At 25.7% G+C, this 26,555-nt stretch overlaps 1 protein-coding gene across 3 annotated transcripts in view; it reads right to left on the reverse strand.

Moving 5' to 3' along the window:
• Positions 1–430: 430 nt before the first annotated feature.
• LOC100210397 (uncharacterized) overlaps positions 431–26,555 on the reverse strand; it is a 105,339-nt gene continuing 79,214 nt past the window's right edge. For all 3 annotated transcript variants that reach the window (XM_065804166.1, XM_065804167.1, XM_065804168.1), the window contains 9 exons: positions 26,258–26,475; positions 23,561–23,669; positions 20,813–21,132; positions 12,079–12,277; positions 10,384–11,022; positions 9,990–10,268; positions 3,800–4,069; positions 2,997–3,143; positions 431–912 (listed from right to left, as the gene is read on the reverse strand). In XM_065804166.1, coding sequence (XP_065660238.1) covers positions 698–912; positions 2,997–3,143; positions 3,800–4,069; positions 9,990–10,268; positions 10,384–11,022; positions 12,079–12,277; positions 20,813–21,132; positions 23,561–23,669; positions 26,258–26,475 — 2,396 coding nt within the window. In that variant the 3' untranslated portion in view covers positions 431–697. The remainder of the gene's footprint in view (positions 913–2,996; positions 3,144–3,799; positions 4,070–9,989; positions 10,269–10,383; positions 11,023–12,078; positions 12,278–20,812; positions 21,133–23,560; positions 23,670–26,257; positions 26,476–26,555) is intronic.

A 26,555-nucleotide genomic window follows, 5' to 3' on the forward strand; every position in this document is an offset into this window, starting at 1 on the left:
AGTCTATATACACTTTCAATTTTTTTTTTAAATTGAGTTTTTGACTTGAACTTAAACCACTATAATTTTTAACCTTAACTTAACTGCTTCACTTAAACTTTTTGACTTTTTATATTATACTTTACGACACCATTTCCAACAATAACGCGTAACTGAAAGGATCTTACAGTTTTCTTATCGCGGTCTGCGATAAAACTGTAAGATCAAACTGTAATATACTCTTATATGCATACTTTATTTCTAGGCCTAAAATAAAGTATGCATAATTTATGGAAATAGTTTCTTGGCTTACACTTTAATTATTAAATAATTATCATGTAAACAGTAACATTTTTTACAAAGAAATTTTTGTATCTTTTAAATTGATATTTATTCATAATTATTATAGTTATTATTTTAGCATTGATTACTTTAAAAAACACGAATAAAGTTTAATTATCAGAATAATTAGAAACTAATATAATTAACATAATTAATATAATTAACCAATATAATTGTGAAAATCACAAACTTTTGATTTAAGTATAAAACATATAACAAGAGTTTTGATAATAAAAGAGTTTATAAATGAATAAATGATTACAAAAATGATTCGAAGTAAGATTAAAATGTATTTCCTTGATAAAACTAAAGCAAGATTTCCAACAAATAAAGTATCATTGATAGATTTGTCCACATTAATCATTTCGTTTATTCGCTACTTTTCAATTTCCATTTTTACAAATTCATTCATTTTATTAACCAATGTTGCGTCATCAAAATAGAGGATGTTCATACAATTAACAAACTTATTCAACGTTACGTCTATTTCACCATCAGGTTCATCTTCGTTTAACAAGTAATTGTATTTGGAAAATTTCTCCTCAAGAATAGTATTTTTCGAATCGACATCATAATGCATTTCATTTTTCACTAAATTTATTTTACATTAAACGTGAGAAAATATTTATTGAAATAAACTTTTTATTAAAAAAAAAAAATATCTTATTTTAATACATATATATGTGCCAGTGAATTGGGAAGGTGCCTATATTAAGCATGTCATCAGTTTAATTTGATGTCCAACCTTTTTAAATAGCACTGGTAGTTTAGCCTTTACTATTAAAGAATAATAATGCATTACATAAAGAATAAGCCTATACCCAGATAACACAAAACGTTAAAGTACGTTCGACAAACGTTGCGAACGTTTGAGCACGTTCTATAAACGTTCATAGAACGTTCTTGAACGTTCGCAACGCTTGTTGAACGTTCTTGAACGTTTTTTGTTAGTTGGGTATATGTAGATTATAGTTTATTCTGTGTAATTATGCATTATTATTCTTTAATAGCGAAGAGAAAATTATGGTATGCTATTCAAGATTTAGCGGCACAGACGAAAATATGATATCTTGTTTCAAAAAGATTTAGCGTATGATAGTTGCCATATTTTCGCACACCAAATAATCCAATTTTAGGGAACAAGTTTTCTAAAATTTCTAAGCTTTTTTTAATATCTCAAAGGTATATAAAGTTAAAATCATTTATATACTGTTTTTATTATCAACAATTCTTTTTTGTTTATATAAACTGCGACAATGAAGGAATTAATGTATGGAGTTGTTTATTAAATTTTAAAGATGTACTCGGTAACTTACTTGAGAATGCGCAGGTAAATGGAATGACTACTTAAGAATTATCTTGCTCAAAAAAAAATGAATACCCTTCACTAAATAATTTGAAAAAATTAACTAGCTATTGTCTGTAAATCTTTTTCTATTTTAAAGTCATTTGACATCTTCAGACTTAAAATTGATATAAATTGAGCATTGATTTGGACAAACATTAATTTTGGATAAAGATCAATAATTGATAGTTTTTGGAAGCTTACATAGACAAGTTGTTATAACCAAAATGACTTAATACATGTTGAAATTTATTTTTGTTTTGTCAGCCAAATTATATCGATTCTAGTAACCTACAATGAAAAGCAACACTTTTGATGCAAAAACGTAAGTTTCTTTAAATTTTATTTCTTTAAACTCAATTTTTTATTTTCAAAGAAATTAAAATCCAACAAAATAAAAATAGAATAAACAAAAATAAAATACAAGTTAAGAAAAAGCAAAAAGTTAGAATGAGAAAGCGGTTAGCTGAAAACTTAAAAAACAACTGTATGAGTCAGAAACACATGGACAGAATTCGAAAACCCCAAAAGTCAAGGAAAAGAACTAGATTAATAAAAGTAAAAGAACAAGAAATATTACAAAAAGATGCAACTTAGCTGAACAACGAATCACTCAAGATTAAGTTTTGCTCAATGGAACAAGTGATGTTATCTTGCTTAAACAGCCACCATGATAATATATGTAAAAGAGAAAATTATGCAACCTTATGGGATGAAGGCTCAAGCTTAAAACAGGTCCAAAAACATCCATAAAATGTTTTTGAACCTTGTCCTAAAGATAAAGAGCCTCATTAGAATAACAAGCCCAAAAATAACAACATTATTCCATACAAGGACAAATAAGAGATTTATAGAGGCAAAGAATGAAATCTAGAGTAACTTATGAAAGTCAGATATTAAATTGTATTTACAGTTTCCATGAGAATTCAGTAGTGAATTATAATCCAAGAAGACATCAAGTACTCATTACGATTGTTGCAACTCATTATAAGAATTATAGGAAACTATTATAATGTATGTATATAATTATATAATTATGTATGTATGTATGCATGTATATTTTTATATGTGTGTATGTATGTATGTATGTATGTATGTATGTATGTATGTATGTATGTATGTATGTATGTATGTATGTATGTATGTATGTATGAATGTATGTATGTATGTATGTATGTATGTATGTATGTATGTATGTATGTATGTATGTATGTATGTATGTATGTATGTATGTATATCTGTGTGTATGAATGTATTATTGTATTATACACACTTTGTTCTCAAAAAAAAAAAGAAGAAAAAAGAAAAGAAAAAGTAAGCCAACTGTTACCTTTATTGAATTTAGTGTAAATATGTTTCATGTTCAACTTTGACTTAATTACAGAAGAAACTGACAATAGATTATTGTTTTCAATAACCTTAATATCTTTTGTTAATATGACTTTTGTTTCCTTTAAAAAATACCATCCAAGCCAATCTAAAGGTTAGCAAAAAAATTATACTTAAAAGTAAAACAAAAAATAAGAAAAATTAGTTTTGTATAAAAACCATTTTGAAATATTTAAACTTCCTCAAGAAACTGAGTTAAATCGCCTGTTTTTAAAAATCATGTTGCAACAATGAAAACAATGCATTATCATCATAATGTCACTACTTTTGAGCTTTTTTATAAATTATCCTGTCTTTATATGATTTTTGAGACATGCTTTAGTTCTTTCTTTAATTCAATTTAATTTTTTCAAATATTAGTTTTATCTAGTCATTTTCGAGATTAATAATATAAAATCAGATAAAATCAGATAAAATTCGAGATAAATTCATTTTTTAAGAACTTTTTCTTAAGATAGGTTTGCTTTCCCTACGCCCCTATTAGTACAGCAACTTGCTTCTCTGCTCATCAGCCTTTTTTGTCAAGGCTTATATTTTGGATTTAAGTGGTTGAGAGAGGGTTGCAACAATAATTGAAAAGAATATAAAAAAGCTCAAAAGTAGTGACCTCCCCAAAGTAGTGACCTTAGGCAGTTAAAAAAAATAAAAAAATAAAAAATAACGATAATATATAATTAAAATTATTAAATACTATATACAAATAAAATAAACTTAAAAATTGCAATAAAAAAATAAATAAAAAACCTTTAAAAAACGCCATTATAAAATCAACCATCTCATAATCATTATTCTGGTACTTAAGGTTTTTACGAACTTGACCAAAAACATCATTTAGAATAGATATAAACATGTTCATAATTATCCAATTTACCATGACGTTGAAACCAAAAAAAAATATAGGACCAAGAAAAGAGTGAGCATTTTCAAATTGACTATAACTAAATTTTCCCAACAATAATGAAATAATGGATGCAACTGTTTTAAAGTGGTTCTGATATCCATCCAACAACAAACCTAAAAATTTATTATAAATTTACACAGAATATAACTAATAAGAAATAACTACCAAGTGAGAAAGTTTTTCTAGGGTTTGAAACAGTATCGAATAAGCACAGGGATTTATTGCAAATATTTTAATAAAAAATTTCACTAATGATAAAAATTTTATTAATTTTTTTTAATTAAAAAAATTTTCAGAGTAAAACAACGAATATTCATTGTTTTATTCCAAAACAAACAATGAATATTTATTTGAAATAATTCCTGTTGTATATAAAGAGTAAAGAGAATATAAAGAGTAATAAATATAAATTTTTTTTTAAAGCATGACATTTAAAAATACTTTTTAAACAAAATCATTTCAAACAAGTCAACCACTATTCAATTTAGAGAAAGGGAACAGAGAGTTAAAAAAAAAAAAAAAAAAAAGAATGAAAAGAAATCTATGGCACTTGTGACATTGTAAGAAATTGATTGAACATTGTAATGGAACTTGATGAATAAAAATATTTTAAGCATGAATGAACAGTTTCTGTAAAATAACGCAATATAGTTAAAATATAATTTTTAGTAAATAAAGAGAGATTTGATGGATGAAAAGAGATAGAGGATTGTTCTCTGTATTATTAATTAATTCTTTGTAATTCTTTATATTTAAAACTATACTACTGCATATTTTTAATTTCTTAATTTATTTTATTTGTTATATAAGAATGGTAGAATTTACCAGGATTATATTTCTTATCAATTTTGATTTTATTATTGCTAAATTTAAAACACAAATTAATATTTATTACATGTCTAACTAATATTGACAAGTGCTTTGTGTCAAACTAAAATTACTAGATAATATTATTAAATATAAAATGGCTGCTGGAACAAGAAGAAAAAATGCTTTTAATGCTACATAAATATTTAATGCCACATATATATTTGGAAAGAGTTACCAGTAGCTAAACTGCCAACACTGAGAAATGTCTTAAGATATGGTATTTTTCTAAGTGACACAAGTGAACTAAACAGAGCTAACTATAGTATTTTTTTTAGTTGATCTAGGATATTGACATAAACTTTCAGAAAAATGGCTAATGTTTTATTTGTGCCTCCTGTAACTAGTTTAAAGCATAGTTTAGTAAAAAGACTCAAAGACGCCTGGAACAAAGCTTGTCTGATTTCTCAAAATAGAGCAAGTAAATTTATAAGAAAAAAGTTTAATTTCATCATTGACAAACTATTTGACCTAGTGGATTGTAAATGCATTATTATATAAATGTAATTGTATCTGTCCTCGGGAGAAAAAAATACAGAATAATGAACTGGTTTTTATTAAACGTATGAGTGGATATACTAAAGGTATAAGTAATGTTAAAAATGAAATTTTATATAATAAATATTTTAGCAAGCGTAATTATTATAATACTTATTTTTTCTTTGATTAGTTAAAAAATAAAAAAAATAATAAATAAAAATAAAACATTTCTTATATTTTTTTACAGGTAAACAAACTATTGCCACATTTTTTTTAGCTCTTTGAGAAAAGATTGGAACTCTTAGCTCATATCAATTTATGCTTGCTGATTGGATGGAGTCAATTTATGCTTGCTGATTGGATAAAGTCAATTTATGCTAGCTGATTGGATAGAGTCAATTTATGTTTGCTAATTGGATGGAGTCAATTTATGCTTGCTGATTGGATGGAGTCAATTTATGCTTGCTGATTGGATGGAGTCAATTTATGCTTGTTGATTGGATGGAGTCAATGTATGCTTGCAGATTGGATGGAGTCAATTTATGTTTGCTGATTGGATGGAGTCAATTTATGCTTGCTGATTTGATGGAGTCAAAAAGATTGAAAAAGGTAAAAAGATATTTATTGATGAACAAAAAGATCTGTATAGAGTATTTTTAACTGTAAATGGCTCAGACAGATAGTAACCCGCTAAAGTTAAAGAAGAGCATTACATTGTTTGTCTTGATGAAAGGAAGTATTTATTTCATTACACATGAGCTAAAGAATCAGAATTGAGCATACTGAAATGAGGAACATTAGCATACACTTACTTACTTGATAAAGCAACCAATCTTGAAACTAACCCTTTTTTTACTAAGTTGGAAATTGGTGAGCCTCTTAATAACTTGAGTAATGATGTGGTAAAAGACCTTCCTACAGATCAGTATTATGGTTATCAAATAGTTAAGCTATATGAGGTGTTTATGTTCCTCATCAACTAGGACTTTTTGAGATTGGCCCTATTAATATAGCCAGATGGCTAACAACAGCCAAAGAATCTGTAGAATTTGGGTATCTTGTCACAGTCTTCAAGGCAATGCAGCCAAAAATCTTCTGAAACTTGTAGAGTATATTGTAGTATCGTGTCTGGTTTAACATCAAAGTTAAGCATAGTTGGATAACACTAGTAACTAGATATTCCAACTATAGTCTTTTCAACTATTACCTGGTCTGCTTTGTATGCCTTTTCTGAGTCTATTTTTCAAACTATGCTTTGTTCTGAGAACAAAGAAGTTTTAGTATAAACAAAACTCTTGAAATAAGAGAAGGTGATGAAAACATAAAACTAGAAGATCTACCTTTTAGACCAAGAAGGACACCAGATATCAAAACTAAAGCAATTTTTTTCAAATATCTTTACAGAAGATAGGTGAGATAGTTGGATTAAAGAACAAGAGTTATCATAGAAGTTGACGTTGTGTAATCTATCTAAACAAAACCTTATTGACTTGATAATGTTTAAGAAATAATTTTTATTGTAATATTGTACTGTATTTTAATGCGCCAGTAGATACGTTTCCTGGATCTATAAAAAGCATTTTGTTTTTAGTTTAATAACAACATTATTGTACCGTTTCATCTGTGAGCAGGGAGTAGGGAGGGGAGGTGACATCTTTGTTTGCTGTTTTAAAAAAAATTAAATCACTTTTTTAGTAATAGAGGACGTTTTTTCAAATTTTTGAAAATTAAAAAAAAAAAAACTTTAATTTTTTTAGTTTTTATCACCCCCTCCCACTGCGCACCTCCTTGTTCTACTGGGCTTTTGGTAAAACAATGTCTTTAATTTCGAGGTTGCTGAAACATTTTTAATTACTGGTTCTGAACTTTAAATGTTAAACCTCATTCTTTTTTTAGTTATGCAAAGCAAAATTCAATTTTCAAAAACTATGATATGCTCTAGTACAGAGTTCAGTTAATGTTACTACCAGTGTACCTCAGAACCTTTTAAAGCTGTCTCCTCAATAATGAGGAGACAGCTTTAAAGACTGAAGGAGTTGCAACAGTGCCTAGACAAAAAACATTTATTACCATAGGCAGAAAACTATGTAACACAAACTTAGATCTATGTCAGTCTATTAAATGCAACACAACACAGTCTATTAAATAAAACAACACAGTCTATTAAATAACACAAACTTATATCTATGTCAATCTATTAAATGCAAGAAAGGTCAATAGGAATTTATTATTTACCTCTAAGTATCAATAATTTACCTCAAAATGTACCACCACTCACTATCCTCACAGTGACACCACCCTCAACTTGTTTCTGTAAGCATTGGAATTTAGTTCATCTACGTTATTTTCGAGTGATACGATTCAAAAAGGGATTCAAAAATCTATACTAGAATGTTTATGCAGAATACCTTAAGCAGTTAATAAATATGTTCATTTTTTTACCATCAAAATTGATATATACGGTGATGATGTCTATACATATAGACATATTTTTACCAAAAATGTAAAAAGTAAATGTAAATATATATACATTTACCTTTTACATTTTTGGTAAAAATATGTCTATACATGGTCACTATATATATCACCATATATCACCATATATACTCATGCTTGGTCGTTTTTAAGTTTTTCCATAAAATGAAAAGTTTATATCTTTTTTTAAAAAAAAATTAATAAAAAAAAAAGAAAAAAATTTTAAAAACTTTCAAAAGTTTTTTTAATTAATTGATAGAAACAAAACCCTAAGTCGATGTAGTGGCACTTCCTTGTAGTAGTAGGCTATAAGATAGTTAATAAAAAGTTAAAATAAAATCATTTAGAATGTTTTCATTTAAAAATAATAAAAGAAAAATATTTAGAATGTTTTTATTTAAAAAAAAATAAATAAAATAAAAACATTCTGTATGTTTTTAAAAACATTCAGAGTGTTTTTATTTAAAATAAATAAATAAAACATACTGTATATTTTTAAAAACATTCTGAATGTTTTTAAAAATATTCTAGTCTTTTAATTTGTGTTTTTGTGGTATCTTAAAAAAGATAAATAAAATTAGTTTTCTCAATAAAACTAATACGTTTTGACATAATCTGTTCTTAATTTTGTCTTGCTATATGTCGTAGAGTAGTTAAGAGGCGTTTTTTTACCACAAACAGTAAGTTGAAGATTTTTACTATAGGTATATGAAATATTATTACCATCTAAAATAGTATATTATTATTTTTTCTTTTAAAATATAAAATGTGCTATTAAATGGTAAAAAACAAAACATGAACAGATAGATTATTTTCCTGCAAAAAAAGACATTACTAACTTTTAGTAGTTATAATCATTTATACCTGTGTGTGCGTATATATATATATATATATATATATATATTGATATATATATATATATATATATATATATATATATATATATATATATATATGTATATATATACATATACGTATACATAAACATATATATATATACATACATATATACATATATATATATATATGTATATGTGTATATATATATATGTATATACGTATATATATATATATATATATATATATATATATATATATATATATATATATATATATATATATATATATATATAAACAACTTTAAAATTTATTCTACAAAATAGACTGCTCAATGCTCTTAAAAGAACAGAGCAATTATAAATTAGTAGAAAATCACTTGACAAAATTTTTTTTTTATTTAACACTGTGTTTCATTACTGTGTAATAAAACTTAAATTTATACCAAAAATTAAACTACAGGAAGTCGCAAATCGCTTAACTACTGTAAGTTTTCACACATTTGTGGAATTTGCTGACGCTATTATAAAAAGAATTCTTTAGAAATACTTTAAAAAAAAAAATATTTTTCAAAAGTGGGATTTAATGTAACTATTATTTGAGCTCATTTATTTTTATAGTTTTTTAAGAGAAACTTATTTTCATGCCTACATTTAGAAATTAATTCAAATTTTTTGTTTAATAAGCATTCTTGGTTTGCATGAGTAATTATTTCAAATTTTTATTGTAGGCATAGTATGCATTTTTTGGAAATATTGTTATATGCAGGCGCTGTTTTGAGGATGGACCAATTCAGTATAAAAATATCGATATTTTTACCTTTTAATTCCCATATATATTTTGACAGCATGGTCCCTTTTTGTTTCCTTTTTGTTTTTAAAAGATTGCTTATGATTGGCAAAACATTTTTTCCATTCACCCTCTGTTATGCCAATATATTGTTTATCAGGTACATTGTTAGAGGAAACAACACATTTATATACCACATTTTTTGATAAACAACTTCCACTCATTGGACAATTGTTTTTTTGTTTACAGTTACAATTTTATGTAGTTTTTTCATTTAGGATTTTTTTGTTTGTTTAACAAAGCATTATTGTGACCTTTTATAATTCTTTCCATACTTTTTGTGCAACTGAAGCTAACTTAACTGTATTTTGATTAAAAATTTTATGTAATTTATTAGAGGGCAGGAAATATTTATTGATGAAACTTTTGTTAAGTGATTTTCTACTAATTTATATATATATATATATATATATATATATATATATATATATATATATATATATATATATATATATATATATGTATATAATCAAATAGTTATATTGCAATTTAGACTTAATTATTTCAATAATGAAAATTGTATACCGAACACAATACTAGTTGAAGATACAATAGAACACAGAATGATGAAAAAAACAATTCCAAACATTGATAAAGGATACCATGCAGCTTTCAATGTAGAAGAAAGCATGGAAACACGACGGTTAAACCGCAAAACTTTAATGAATTTCAAAGTTACAAAAAAAACAATGAGTGACACAATGTATATATACATTAGATCCCAGTAAGAAGCAAACTGAAAGTTGATAAATGACTGTGGTTTCTTAGATGGCAATCGTTGCAACAGCACCTTGGCTAGATGATCTTTATTAAACAAAAATTAAACAAGTTTTAAATAACTCTTAAAAATCTTTAAAAATAAATAAAGATGAAACAAACAAATGACATATAATGAAACAATAAAAAATAATTATAATACCTTTATAAAAGAAAAAACCAACAACAGCAGCTGAAATTAAAATCAATGCAACCTCTACTAAGTTCCAAAATTCAAGAAAGTACCTCAGACCAGTCCGATATAAGAAACGACACTCACGAACAGTAAACACTAACATTATCAAAATAAACAATATTTGTGAACCCAACATAGCAATACTAGTTTCTTTTGTTGAAGCATACAGCTTATAAGTAAGTACAAAGAAATTAGGAACAGCTCCTCCAGAAGCAGGGAATTCCAAGACCATTGTAACCATATTGAAATAACTAGTGGCAGCATTAAATAAAGCAAATTCAATGATTATAGCTCTAGTTTGCCTATCAACCCACCTAAAACTTTTTGCTTGATCCAATATAGCCTGATTCTTCCATTTAGGAAAAATTTCTATGACATAACCTCCACCATAATATGTGTCTAAATCAGCTGCATATGGATAACCATCAAGTTCTTGCCATGTTTGATACCTCCAAGGCATTGTGGATGGGTTGATAAGAGATTTGTATTTTTTTGGAAGTGTCCAATTGAAATCAAAATCTCTGGTTTCTTCAACATCAGGATTATATCGAGATAAGCAATCTTGTCTTACATAATCAGCAATAGATACAGCTTTAATGCAGGAATCTATCAAACAAATTGAAATTAAATTTTATTTTTCATATTTTAATAACTTATTAAATTATTGTTTATAATTAAAGTTGATTAAATTATTTATAATTATTCCTAATACTGATTTAATAAGATGATGATGACAACAAAAACAATGAATTTTTTTTTAATATTACTAATATTATAAGTAAAACTTGTTGTTTCAATGCTTGTGTTTTACTGCATAAAAATTTTGAATGGTTTCCCAAAATGCACTTCTTCAATACTCACAATCCTTGGATCTTTTTGTAACACATGGTTTCTTGTATAATCTTTTATTCATTCTCTTATTATGTTTTCTTATATATACACTTATATTCCTATATCTACCATTTTTATTTTCTACTAAAATTGCCAAGCCAATCATCTGAATATTATTCTTTATACATTCATACTTTAGTTTTGATTTTTACCTGCTTTTTACCTTTTTCTTGCTTTTTTTTAAAAATAAAATTCATCCCTCTTGCAGTTATCTTTTCATTTGTTTTAAACGCACATCATCCACCTATTTGACCAATGCGGAGGTTTATAATGTAGATGATACGGTCAATGACCTACATCATAACATACCAGAAGCATGTAAAGTTTTTTTTGTTTCCTCTCAACTTGATCAAGAAATTGCTTGAACCACCTTCGTTTTTTTAAATCTTCAAATATTTCATTTTTAATCCTGTAAAAGTTACCTTATTTCTCAATATATTTTGCATCAATTATTTCTCCAAGGATCTGACATTGACATTAGAGGATTAGACATAAACAAAAACATGTATGATATATACTTTGCAAAAACACATGCAATATAAAGTAGATAATGTATGGTTGGTATTTTCAATTTATTTCTTTTGCTGCAAATACATTAGTTTTTAAAGTATTTATCTCATTTATATTTTAATGATGATGAAGATGTGAACAATGACAAAAACAAATGATAATGAAAATGATAACAATGACAATAATGATAAAGATGATATGAGGCAAAAATAATAACAGCAAAGATTATAAAACTATATGAAATTATGTTTCTGATCTTACGTGGTTGTACACGAATCTGTCGAATTCTAATTCCATTTACAACTTTGGAGGTTAGATCATTTAAAAACAGTTTTCCAGGAAAATTTTTCTTATCTGTATTGTTTGCATAGAAATCACTCAAAGTAAACCAAGGTTCAGGGTAAACTTGTGGGAGAAAAAATTCCTCCATCCATGGCCAAAAATCTTGCGATGATTGAATCTATAATGCAAAATATTAATCCAAATAAATAAAACACTAAATAAATAAAATAAAATTTTTTTTTTCAATTTTATTTGCAAATAGCATTAGCACAAACGCTTTTTTAATTTTTCTTATAGTATATTTTATTCAGTATATGATTCCTAGTTATATAACATTCATAGTTATATAACTTTATCTTTGGTATACTTGATGATAGTAGATACACAACAGCACCTCATATTGGTATGGTTTCTCAAACCTCAATGGAACTAAAAATATTATTTTGAGAATAGCTAGAATCAAATGTGACTCTATTGCTCAAATGTGACTCTATTGCTCAAAAATACTTCAAAAAATAATTCATATAACTTAAGATATATGTATTTATTTAATATATATAATGTACCAATATTTTCTTTTGCAAATGATAAAAAAAGGGTTAAACATAAAAGTTATGCAAAATTTAATATGAACAAACTTTTCTCCATCATCACAGATTTATTAGAAAAAAATCTTGTTACTTTTGTTAGTATTTGTAAATTTTTTGACTTGCACTATGCTTACTCCTAAGAAACATTCAGAACAAGTTGCTAAAGGCATCAAAATAATTGGTCTAACTTCTAATCTTTGTCAACAATTTAACAAAATATGTAAAAGGTATTTAATAACAGTTAAAAAATTAAAAAAAAAAAAAAACGAGGTTAGATTTTTTTTTCAATTTGATTTAAAAATCTCTCAACTTTTAACTCTGAAACACAAAATTGTTATACGAGGCTACTAAAAAGAAAAACAAGGCATTGGACCAGAACCTTTCAATGAATGTATATGCATACATACATATATATATATATATATATATATATATATATATATATATATATATATATATATATATATATATATATATATATATATATATATATATATATATATATAGTTTGTTGCATTTGGGAAGCACGGAAGGAAAAAAGTGATTCTTACGCCATACGTCACTTTTAATTACTTTTAATTTAACACATACGTCACTTTTAATTACTTTTGACTTTTGTCCAACATTTGCGTGTTGGACAAATGTCAAAACCATTAATTTAATTACAAATTAATCGTTTTTTAAAAAACCCACAAAAACGCAATTTTAATTGACCAGAATGTTTTTAAAAACATTCTGAATGTTTTTAAAAACATTCTGAATGTTTTTAAAAACATTCTGAATGTTTTTTACAATATAAACAATGTTTTTATTTTAATTTTTTTTACTGTAAATCATGCGCGGAGTGTTGCTACACCGACTATCTTATAGCCTGACTTGCAAGGGAGTGCTCCTATATCAACTGACAAATATCTTGACTCGCAAGGGAGTGCTGCTACATCTACTATCTTTTAGCCTGACCAGCAACGGAGTGCTGCTACATCGACTGAGGGTTTGGTTGGGGCAGGCAGTCTATCAATTAATAAAAAAAAAAAATCCGGTCTTGCATTGGTCTTGGACAACATATAAGAGTTATATATATATATATATATATATATATATATATATATATATATATATATATATATATATATATATATATATATATATGGATATATATGGATATATATGGATATATATATATATATATATATATATATATATATATATATATATATATATATATATATATATATATATATATATATATGGATGTGTCATTTTTCAACAATTTTTTCAAATAAATTCCAAACGCCTGGGTTAGTTAACCAATTGGATAAAAATAGTTTTATGCTGAAAAAAGTTTTTTGAAACCCATTTTTAAAGTCCCCACTTTTATAATTTATGCCCCGAAACCCCCACTTTTTTAACCAAATACCTTAAACATTGAAATAAAACAGCAATTTTTTTTCTATGAACTCTATAAGGCCTAAATATTAATTTGAAATTGGTTGCAAAATTAAGTTTTTAAAAAATGCATTGGTTTGACCCTTGAAAAATGGGCGAAACATTCTAATTTTAGGTAATTTTATGGATATATCAATTGACCAATTTTTCACCTCTCAAATTTTCGATGACAAAATTTCATTTATTTATTTCAACTATTGTTTACAAAAATAAATTTAAGCCAAAATTGAATTTTAAAAATAATTTCTCATATAAGGACCCCATATAGGAGGTGGGCAGCAGAGCGTTTATTTCCTCCTTGTCCCACATCCCCCACCCCCACCCCTCTATCCATTTTACTTATTGTTTTCAGAATGTTTATGTACTATTTGCCTTAAAGTTTTTTTTTTTACATAAAGTTTGATTAGATTTTCATATAGGCGCTGCAAAATATGCAATTTAAGAAAAATTTTTTAATTTGTTTAGTCTCAAGAAGCCTTTTTTTTCTTGTCTTAAATAATATACAATATACAGTATAAACAGAAAGGGACAAAGAAGGCATGGATGATAAGACTGGGATAATTAATGTAAAAAAGTAAATTTTCAGCTGAGAAAAATATATAACAACATTGTTAAGTTCAACAATGATAAATTAGTAAATAATCAAGAAATAATTTTCTTCAAAAACAGTTTGCAAAGCTATAACTCAACAAATTTTTCTTCATATTTTTGGTGAAAAACCGAATAAATATTCTCCAAATTATGCTTTGAAAGCATCATTTTTTTTTGTCATTCTTCGTTGTTTGTACTTTTTTGAACTAAATTGATCCCTACTTTGCTGAACAGCAAACATTATATCTTGCCTGTCTTCTTCATTGTAAATAGAATTAACAAACTCTGACACAAGCTTAACTGCCCGTTTAGAGCATTCGTTGACTACATATAGTCGGTGAACAAATTCAATGAAAGTTTTAAATTGGTTGATAAAGCCCCAGAAAGATAAAGGATAGTTTAGCCAGGGTTTATCATCTTCTTTACTCAAATTTAACAGACTCAAAAAAAAAAAAAACCACTAGTTCCTACCAACCAACTGTGACAAACTAGGCAGTTTCTCCAGGGTGAAGTTTAGATATCTTTCAGAAGGGTTAAATTTTCAGACTTCTCATAGTGTGTAGGAACAGGTTGTGAGAAAAGAATTTTTGCAACTTTTTCTTTCTCATCATCTTAGAATTCTTTATATGCGAGACATAATGGAACCAAGGTTTGATTCAAATATCAGATATGTCTCTCCATTGATTTCAATATTTCTTCATTGCTTTTAGTACATTATTAGCTCATGGATCATAAGATTTGACCCAAATTTATACTGGACCATCTGCCAGTATGCTTTTATATCTTACAATATTGCAGAGGAAACTTAAGAAAAACGCAAAAACCACACAGTATAAAATATAGAAATAAATTCTACTGATTTCTTTTTGTAAAATAGCTGTCAATTGGTAGGGCAACTGAATATTAAAACTTGAATTTTAAGATAATAAATAGACTTAGCTAAAAAACTTGCATGTGAAACTGATCCCATAGCATAAAAATTAAAGCTTACATCTAAACATAAGTAGGTGAGTATAAATTCTAATACTTCTTTATAATCACCACTTGGAAATACTAAATTGGCAAGTGCATATTTGCAAAATTGAAAATTTTCTTCAATCTGTTTTTCTCTTGTTTACTAAAGTATCATGATGAGATTTTCCAGTACCATGTTTGATTGGCAGAATGCCAAGAAGCTTTAAATCACCACCGATGTTTACAAGAACAGCAAAACGATCTCTTTTTATCTTCCACCGTTAGTAATATCCTGCAAAATTATTCCATCAAAGCATGCAATTATTGGAAATTTAGTTTTTTTGGATAATTGGAAAATTATTTATTGGAAGTTTAATTTTTAAAAAAAAAGACTTATTATATTTATTTATATTATTATTATTATATTTTTTCGATATTTAGCTGCACTTGTACTTACTGCCTTCTTTTTTGCACGTTTGATGGGATATTCAGAACGCGGAAAATCTGGCAAACTGCCCCCAGAAGTAAATACTATGTCAGAGAGCAAGTGCATCATATTTCTAGATAAAATAATTTTAGAAACACCTGTAACTTCTTTTGCAAATTTTTTAGATAATACTGTTGAATCACTAGTACCTGATTTAATTTTGTCTGTTGAATAGTCAGAATCATGACAGGAAGAGACCTCACTTTGTTCTGATGATAAAAATCCAGTTTTTTCAGTTTGATTCTCTTGGCATTTTCTTTGGAGAATTTCTGCTTGCAAAATTATCTCTACCAATTAGGCAGAGATAATTTTGCAAGCAGTCAGGCCACCAAAAATAACTCGATTTGAGGTCCTGAAACCAGACCATCAACTTCATGTACCAAAATAACATTGTCTTTGTTGTTTAATTGTTTTATTTATTTACTTTAGTAGCAATTGGAAAAAAAGTGACTTATCTCCCTGTAAAAGAGGTCAGATTAAAGTTCTCTTGGAGAATATAGAGCTTATTCAATGTCAGATAGCTTCAAAATGTGGGATGACTCAGAGCATCATTTCAAACATAAAAAAGAACATACAGCATGGCTCAACTGTAACTCCAAAATGTAAAGGAAAATGCGGAAGAAAGGGGATATCTTCACAACAAGATGATCAACCTTTGGCAAGACTCTCTAAGTCTAACCGCAAGATGACATGATGAAATGAATACTTTAGGTGTTCAGATGAGTAGAAGGACTGTGCAAAGAAGATAAATTGAAGCTGGTTTGAGGGCATATCAACCAAGACAGAAACCAAAATTGGCTACTGTAATGATGAAGAAAAGATTATTATGGGCCAAACAATTTGCCACGTGGACAGGGGAGGACTGGAAAACGGAGAGTTGTCTAAATGTTTGATTAATTCCATACTGTCCAGAAAAATAATTTTCAAATTTGATTAGCAACAAAAAAATTAATTTAAACTTAATTTAAATTACTAGAATAAGATTAATTGTAATAACTGTAAGCCTATAACAGTAGTCTGTGTAATCCACTGTATATGTGTATGTGTGTGTTTAAGGTATGTTTTTCTGATAAATCAACACTAGAAATATTGGACAACAATTGCTGTTATGTTAGAAGAAGACCAGGAGAAGAATTTCTTCCACAGTGTCTGGTGCAGAAGGCCAAACATCCGACTAAAGTCATGATTTGGAGCGTGATATCTTTCAAAGGACCTAGACATCTATACATTGTAGATGGCATGATAAATGCTAATGAACATGACCTAATCAAATTCATTGATCATGTATGGTTTCACAACCGGAATGTTACACAGCTAATTTCAAAATATTATGCAAGTATGCTGATTAGAATTGCAGCGCTTATAAAAGCTAAGGGTGGTGCAACCAAATACTGAAAACATATGCACAATGAGGAAATTGAACACACAGTATATGTATGTTTGCTAAATTTGCGCTTATATTTTGAACATGACAATTAAAAACCAGTTTTAAGTGTAAAAAACAAGATTTTTGACAAGTATTGTAACAATTTGTCCAGTACTGTGTATATATATATATATATATATATATATATATATATATATATATATATATATATATATATATATATATATATATATATATAAATAAATAAATAAATATATATATATATATATATATATATAAATAAATAAATATATATATATATATATATAAATTATGTTGGTGTATTCTACAAATAGAGTGCTCAATGTTCTTAAAGAACAGAGCAATAATAAATTAGTAAAAACACTTATCTAGATGTTTCTTCAACAAATTGTTTCTCCATCAGTAGGTTCATCAGGAAGATAAACCTACTGGTTGATAAACAATTTGTTGAAAAAAACAACTAGATAAATGTTTTTGCTAATTTATATATATATATATATATATATATATATATATATATATATATATATATATATATATATATATATATATATATATACGTATATATTAATTACATAGTTATACTATACTACGATATTAATAATTGCAATACTATATTATAATATGATTATGTTGTGAACTCTTTAAGATATGACAAGATATTCTTTGCTAATGTTGTCACATTTGTTAGCGATTCTTTAAGCTGATCCTATTATAGACTAACCAACTATTCAGACTCTGAAATGGTGAATCTAAAGTCAGAAATTGTTACAAAACTTACAGCTTGCACATCATACCAATTTATCAGTTTGGAACAAGCTATCAGTTAGATACAATTTATTGGTTCAGAAAAACTTGTTGCACTACCTTGTCTTTTAGGAATAGCTCCTATAATATAAGGTATTTTATCTCTATTATAATCTAAGGTATTTTATCTCTATTATAATATAAGGTATTTTATCTCTATTATAATCTAAGGTATTTTATCTCTATTATAATATAAGGTATTTTATCTCTATTATAATCTAAGGTATTTTATCTCTATTATAATATAAGGTATTTTATCTCTATTATAATATAAGGTATTTTATCTCTATTATAATATAAGGTATTTTATCTCTATTATAATATAAGGTATTTTATCTCTATTATAATATAAGATATTTTATCTCTATTATAATATAAGGTATTTTATCTCTATTATAATATAAGGTATTTTATCTCTATTATAATATAAGGTATTTTATCTCTATTATAATATAAGGTATTTTATCTTTTTTTTTTTTTTTTTTTAGATTATTCACCTCCCCAAGGCCCGAGGGGGCACTACAATCGAGGAGGCTACTCATTTTTTTGTGGTTTTTTTTATTTTTTTATTTTTTAGTTGTTATTCGTGGTGCAACCCTCTCTCAACTCTTTAACTCCGAAACACGAACCTTGCCGAGCAAGGCCGCTGCGCGGAGAAACTAAGTTGAGCGCGGTACTTCCAGGGACGTGGTGGGAGTCGAACTCCGAACCTCTCGCTTACAAAGCGAGCGCTCTTACCACTACACCACTACCGCATCTCTATTATAATATAAGGTATTTTATCTCTATTATAATATAAGGTATTTTATCTCTATTATAATATAAGGTATTTTATCTCTATTATAATATAAAGTATTTTATCTCTATTATAATATAAGGTATTTTATCTCTATTATAATATAAGGTATTTTATCTCTATTATAATATAAAGTATTTTATCTCTATTATAATATAAGGTATTTTATCTCTATTATAATATAAGGTATTTTATCTCTATTATAATATAAGGTATTTTATCTCTATTATAATATAAGGTATTTTATCTCTCCTGTGTTCTTAATAGTAAGAAAAATAACAAAAATAAAAATAAAGAGAGTGAAAAGAAAAAGAAAGAAATAAAAAAGCAAAAAACGTAAACAAAACATTAAATACCAAATTAAACAAATTAACAAAAAAAAACAAAAACAGAAAAAGAAACGAGAAAAGAAAAAAAAAAGAAAAACAACTAAAGTTAAAAGATAAAAACATTCGAAAATGGAAATTAATTAAAAAGAATTAAAATAAAATAAAAAACTTGATTTTTAAGAAGCAAAAAAGAATAATTTTTAAATTTTATTAATTTTGATGGAAGATGCTAGGTATTATGATATGATTTTTTTTTTTAATTTGATTATTTTTATTTATTATGAAAACTGTATACTTTTTGTGACTAAATGTTTGTGTATGTGTGTTGTTGAAAATTTTATTTTTTGTTTATTTTGTAAAGAAATATTTATATTACTTTTATTGTTTTTATTATGATTATTGATATTATTATATTTATTAAATCATTTTTACTTTTTTTGCAGTTATTGCTTTAGTTACATGGTAAGTTGTTACGTTTTGTCAGTAACTGTTTGTAACTTTCCTGTCTGTGCATATTATTCAACTATTGTTTTAAAATTGATATTGGTTTGTTACTGTATAATTTTCTTAATATTCTTATAATTGTTAATATATCATCATTTTTATTATCATTATTATTTGTACTTTGATACTATATCATGGTATTTACTCAAGATTTATTTTTAACTATTTGTAAATGACCTCTATTGTAAGATCTTTTATCGAAATATATTGATTGATTAATAATATTCTAGACAAACTACTCCTGTATTTCTTTACACCAATTGTAAGTAAAGTAGTAAAAAAAAAAAGAAAAAAAATTTTTCTTTTTTTTTAATTATATACACTTGCAGATTTTTATCTGGAAGTGTATAGATTAAATACATATCCATTCATAATGATTTTGACAAAATTTTCTACTGTTAAAATAAATCTTATTCAAAACTTATTGATACTTTCTAATGCTAAAATGTTAACTGCAAATTATTTAAATAAAATGTTAACTGCAAATTATTTAAATAAAAGCTATTGATAGTAATAAAAAACATCCTGTCATTAAACCAGTGTAGAAGAAATTTCTAACTAAAAGTATATCTCACTTAAAGTCTGAAAAACAATTTTTACTTTAAGAAACTGATTTAAATTATACAATTTTAAAATTACAAAAAAACTATCCTTCCAATAAAAACATACACAAAGAAACTGTTCAACTTTTCATTTTTATGGTGTTTGAGTTGAGTTTCATTAAATATTATATAATGTGAACCTTGTCTGTTCTATAGGCTTAGGGTATTTCAATAGAAAAAAAAAAAAAAAAAAACTTACGCTATTAAAAACTTTACCATCTGGGTATGATACACCTGGCCTCAATCGCAAGTTAAATAGTTCTTCCACATTGCGAGTTTGGTAAAAAGCAACATTCTCGCGTGTCATATAGCTGATGAAAAATACCAAAAATGCATAAGTGGTATATAAAAATAATTCTTTTGTTATTGCACACATCTTCGTTTTCTTAAAGCCTATTTCTCTCATCTCTGTTACCAAAGAAAAATCAAGAGGTTCTAACTCAATATTTACTTGTTCAAAAATTGTTGGTTCACCTTTTGGTTTGTAGAGCCAACTTTCATCATGAGCTAACATCTTACCTTAAATGTTAATGGACATATACATGGAAACATAAAAGGACATCTTACAAAAGTGAAATTTATAAACAAAATAAATTTAAAATGACTTAAAAAATAACAAAATATTTGGGCAACAAATGGAACAAATAAAAATGCTAATTAGCACAATTTAGAATTCAAATTGTTTAATTTAAAATAAAGTGGATGAGTAATTTGGGAAAAAGTAACATGATAAAATTATATATATATATACATATATATATATATATATATATATATATATATATATATATATATATATATATATATATATATATATATATATATATATATATATATATATATATATATATATATATATATATATATATATATATATATACATATATATATATATACATATATACACATAGGCCTTGGCAAGCCACACTCTTCTAAAGTGGTTTATGGGAGCAGTTTATGGCTCACACAAAGGTATATATTTTTTCATAAATATAAATAACTTTTTTTTTATTTCTTTTGTTTTTATATTATAATAAAAAATATTTAAAAATTATTGCATAACTACATTGAATAAAAAAGAAAAAGTTTGAGTTTCGGTTTTCTTTTTTGCTTACAAAATGCGTTTTTTTTGTTGCTTTTTTGTGTGACAGTCAATATAACTGTAACATTAATTACATTATGGTCAAGTTGGCAAAGTTGTTTTTAAAAGAAAACCATTATTGTATTAACTAAGATTAAAATGCAAAAGTCATTTTTAAAATAAACCGATAATTGCATAATAAACTGCAATCCCTTAAAAGCAATAGTTATTGGAAAAAACCTCAAATAACATAATAAAGAAAAAATCTCAATAAACAACACTTGTTATATATATATTCTTGTAACATTGACATTACAAGCATATACTAGTAACAAATATAAAATCCAATTTTGTATTTAACATGCTATTTTTTAACGAATAAACAGATAGCTTTTGTATAAAACAAAAGCTCCTGTAAAAAGCTGTTGAGAGGAGCTACTCGCATGGCTTGCCATGTTTGTTTTAGGAGAGTTTTTTCGAAGCCAAAAAGGCCATTACAGTTATAGAAGCTGCTAATTTTTTTTAAATTGCTACAACTTTTTTCAATCCTATTTTTTCAAAACAGATGAACTCTCTAGAGCAAGTAATAGCAAAAATAAACATTGCACAAAGTTCTAGTAAAAGTAAAACAATGTCATTTTTGGAGTTAGGTATAAATGATTTACTTTTGTTGAAGTATTTATTGTAAAATTTGTACAAAGTAAATGTTCTATTTACATTTATATTTTAGTTCTTTTTTTTATCAATAAGTTTAATTTACTAAAAAAGAAAAAAGAAACTCAAAAATAAAAAAATAATGTTAAAAATTTTTTTTAGCTGTTATTCAGTAGTTGGTGATTAGGTTTCATTTTTATACCAACTTTTATTTGAGGTACTTATAGAATATATATTCAGTAGCTGGTGATTAGGTTTCATTTTTATACCAACTTTTATTTGAGGTACTTATAGAATATATATTCAGTAGTTGGTGATTAGGTTTCATTTTTATACCAACTTTTATTTGAGGTACTTATAGAATATATATTCAGTAGTTGGTGATTAGGTTTCATTTTTATACCAACTTTTATTTGAGGTACTTATAGAATATATATTCAGTAGTTGGTGATTAGGTTTCATTTTTATACCAACTTTTATTTGAGGTACTTATAGAATACATATAAAATACTTTTTTCAAATATTTCATTTTGATATTTCTTTATTGTTATGGATATTATTGCATTTTAGCAATTTTCTTATATTAAAAAGTCAACAAGAGTAATAAATTTAAAGTCTGAAAACTTTTTAAATAAGGGTTCATAGTAGTTCTCAAGGTATTTTCACCTGAAGAAAATATATCATATTCCAACAGCTTTGCTTAAAACTGTTCATTTTATTCCCTAAAGGTAATGAAAAAAATATTTGTGTCCTTTACAATAACCAAAAACAAAGCTCAAATAGCTCACTTTCAATATTATGTGTACAGTGACATAAGTTATATGTACAATGACATAAATTACGTGTACAGTGTCATAAATTAAGTGCACAGTGACATAAATCAACCCAAAAGTCACTTTTCGGTTTATTAATGACATACAAAAAAAACTTAATCCAACTGAAAAAGAAAAAAAAACCATGTCTTAGATTTTAAAAATAAAACATTTTTAAAATTCTATATCACAGGATTTTTAAAATTCTAAAAAATTTGTTTTTTTTTAGCTTTTATAACTAATAATAACTAATAATATTTTTCAGTTGGAAAAAGCATGAGTATGAAAAGTAAAGTATAGAGTGCCACTTCAGTTTGAAAATTAAAGTATAAAGTGCAACTTTTAATTCAATATATGTTACATAAATAAATAATAAAGATAATAAAGTTAAATAAAAAACCTTGTTTTTCAACTTCGCATGTTTTTTCTTCAATATTTTTTCTAATAAGAGCCACAAAAATTGACAAAAAGAAGATTTTTATCGGTTGAGTAAATAATATGTCTTGGATCTAGAAACAAAAAACTTGATTTATTTGAGTTTCATTACATCATTTAAAAAATTAAACACCCAAATGTGTAAGTATTAGAACTCCTAAAATGTTTTGTACTATTATTTAATAAGTCACCTAAAAATCTTTTTTTTCTTATTTACCTTTTTATTCAAAATAGGCCACACATCTGCGAAATATATTTTAAAATTAGAATTAGAGAACTGAAGAAAGTTTGGAAAAAAGCTAGACCAATTCAATCAGATAACAATCATCTCTTTGATTGGTTACAAAATTGTTGGAAACAAATGTAAAAATAGAGAAAATTGAACAATTAACTCAAAATAATAAAACTTGAAAAAAACAAAATACGATTTTGTCAAATTTTGTAATGAACTTGAACAACTTTGTGATTCTTTAAATGAATAGCTGCTGACATCATAAAGATGACAATATTGAAAGAAGACTAGGACTAGGCATTTTATAAAGATTAGAAAAGCAGCAGAAAATATTACTTAACTAGTAGCATTGATCTGATTTTACAAAACGTTTTGAATGCCAAGAATAAATGAGCAATTTTTAAAAAAATTTCCTTTTAGAAAAAAAAGAGACTGAGTTAAGGTCAACTGACGATCAAAAGTTGAGTAATTTTGAGGTCAGTGAACAACTTGATAATGCTTATAAAAAGCTCAAAGTAATACACTATTTCTATCAAAAAGGAAATTGCTTTTTAAAAATCTACTTGAAGTGTCAACAAGCAGCTCTTAAGAAGTTACAACATGTGTGGCAGATCAATGTCATTGAAAATTTGCTAACAACCACTGTTTAATCCACTCATCTGCAAAAACAGATGAAAAAAACATGTCTATGTTTTTATCAACTGAACATCATCAAAGAGATTTTATCAATTAAAGCTGGCTGGGAGATTAAAAAGCCCCAAAAGATAGTAATGCATTGAGATTCTAAGCTTTTTTGCTTGGTCACATTTCATAGTAAAGTATTTGAAGCAGTTAGTAAGCAAATTTTATAACATGTATTTCATTGATTTTTAATAAACAGTTATTTTATATATTTATTTTTTACATATACTAAGTTAAACTTATTGTTGCTGTTTACAAAGATTAACATTCAACTTTTAACATGCTAAAACATATTGTTTTAGCATTAATTAAAGATTCAACTGAAAAATTCAATGTGATGTGACTGTGAAATTTGTACAAGACTGAAACATTTTGAAAAACATTACTGGAGTAAAACAACAGCCAAAAACATACTAAAAAAGAGAACAACATCTTTAATCAAAATTAAGTTAAAAAGAGATCTCCTACAGATAGCTTTTTTTAACTTAATTTAAAACTTAATTACCATCATCATTGACATTTTAAAGTGAGTGAGTTAAGTTGAATTGAGTGAGCAATGATAATACTGAGAAATAACATAATTAATTTTTAATGAGTAAGTAATGATTGTATTGACAAATTACATTATAATTCATTTTTAACTAAACCAGAATAAATACTAAGTTAATTAGATAAAGACAGGCACTTAGTCACTTGCAAAAAACTAAACTAAGTAATTAATCAAGTCTGCGGTTTTATCAGAAAAAAGTTTTTTTTACTTTTTTCTGATAAAACCGCAGACTTGATTAATTACTTTTTTGATTTTTTATTCAACTTTTGTTTTTTGCTGCACAAAAGGAATGATATGGTGTGTGGTTTGTCCCAATTTTACTTGATTTACGGATTTAGAGTTAGTATATAATAATTTTTAATAAAATAATAAATAAAAATTGTAATAATAAAAACTATACTATCATAATGGAAGCTAAATTTTCAACAAGATAGTGCTAAAATTATTTTTACACTGCGGTTCAAGTGCTATTTTGTTTGAAACGATAAAAAATATATATAAATTTTTGACTTCACATTAAAATTGTATAAAAAAAGAAAAAAATGGAGTTGAATAGGCATATAATTTTATCAATTCGAATAAGGAGATAATTTGAATCTATTTTTAAATTTTTCATAGCCATATCCATTCAATTTTTTTGTTTGATAATTTTGATCAGTGTGCAGAATGATATGGTGTGCAGTTTGGCCAGGTTTTGCGCTATTTACTTTTAATAGTTCCTAAATTAAAAATATATATTTTTTCTAAAAATTTATTCATTAAATGCTTTATTCAATCTAAAATTCTGAAACTCTACACTGAAAGAGCTTGTTATAAATTATAAACAATTTAAGTATGTAAAAATGCATATATTAAATAATTGCATAAAAAATATTTTATTTGCAAAATTACAAATTCTATATTTTTTACAATTGTATAGCACACTTTTAAAACATTAACATTGTGCTATTCAATTATAGTACCAAGCCGACAAACTTTTTTAGTGTTGCTACTACTATGTACATCTTATTTATGCTATGTATACTCATATGTATATTGTATATACTAATCAAGTACATGTTAGATATGCACTTAGTAAATCAGAAATTTAAAATGTTATCGATATTTTAAGACAACTTAGATAACTGGAACCTCAAGTATTTATATAACTTTTTTTTTAAATCATGCTATTTAGTAAAAATCAAAAAAATATAACATACAAAGCCAATAGTTACACTAGATAACCAATTCAAAGATTTTTTATTTCCAAAACTCATTCCATACAAAACAACAACAAAACCACAACCAAATATACTACAAATGCATATGAACCATGCTATGTACAAACACCAATGAGGTAGATTAAACTCTTTTCTCATTTTTATTAAAGATAACTTGTTTTCTTCAATAAGAATAGTTGTTTTCTCTTTACTTGACTCTGCAATAAGCATAAAAATATCTTATTCAAGTAAATCATTAGAACCAATTTTTTTTATTTCCACACAAATGAATGAACTA

This window comes from Hydra vulgaris, chromosome 08 (assembly GCF_038396675.1).
Source record: "Hydra vulgaris chromosome 08, alternate assembly HydraT2T_AEP".
Taxonomy (NCBI): Eukaryota; Metazoa; Cnidaria; class Hydrozoa; order Anthoathecata; family Hydridae; genus Hydra; species Hydra vulgaris.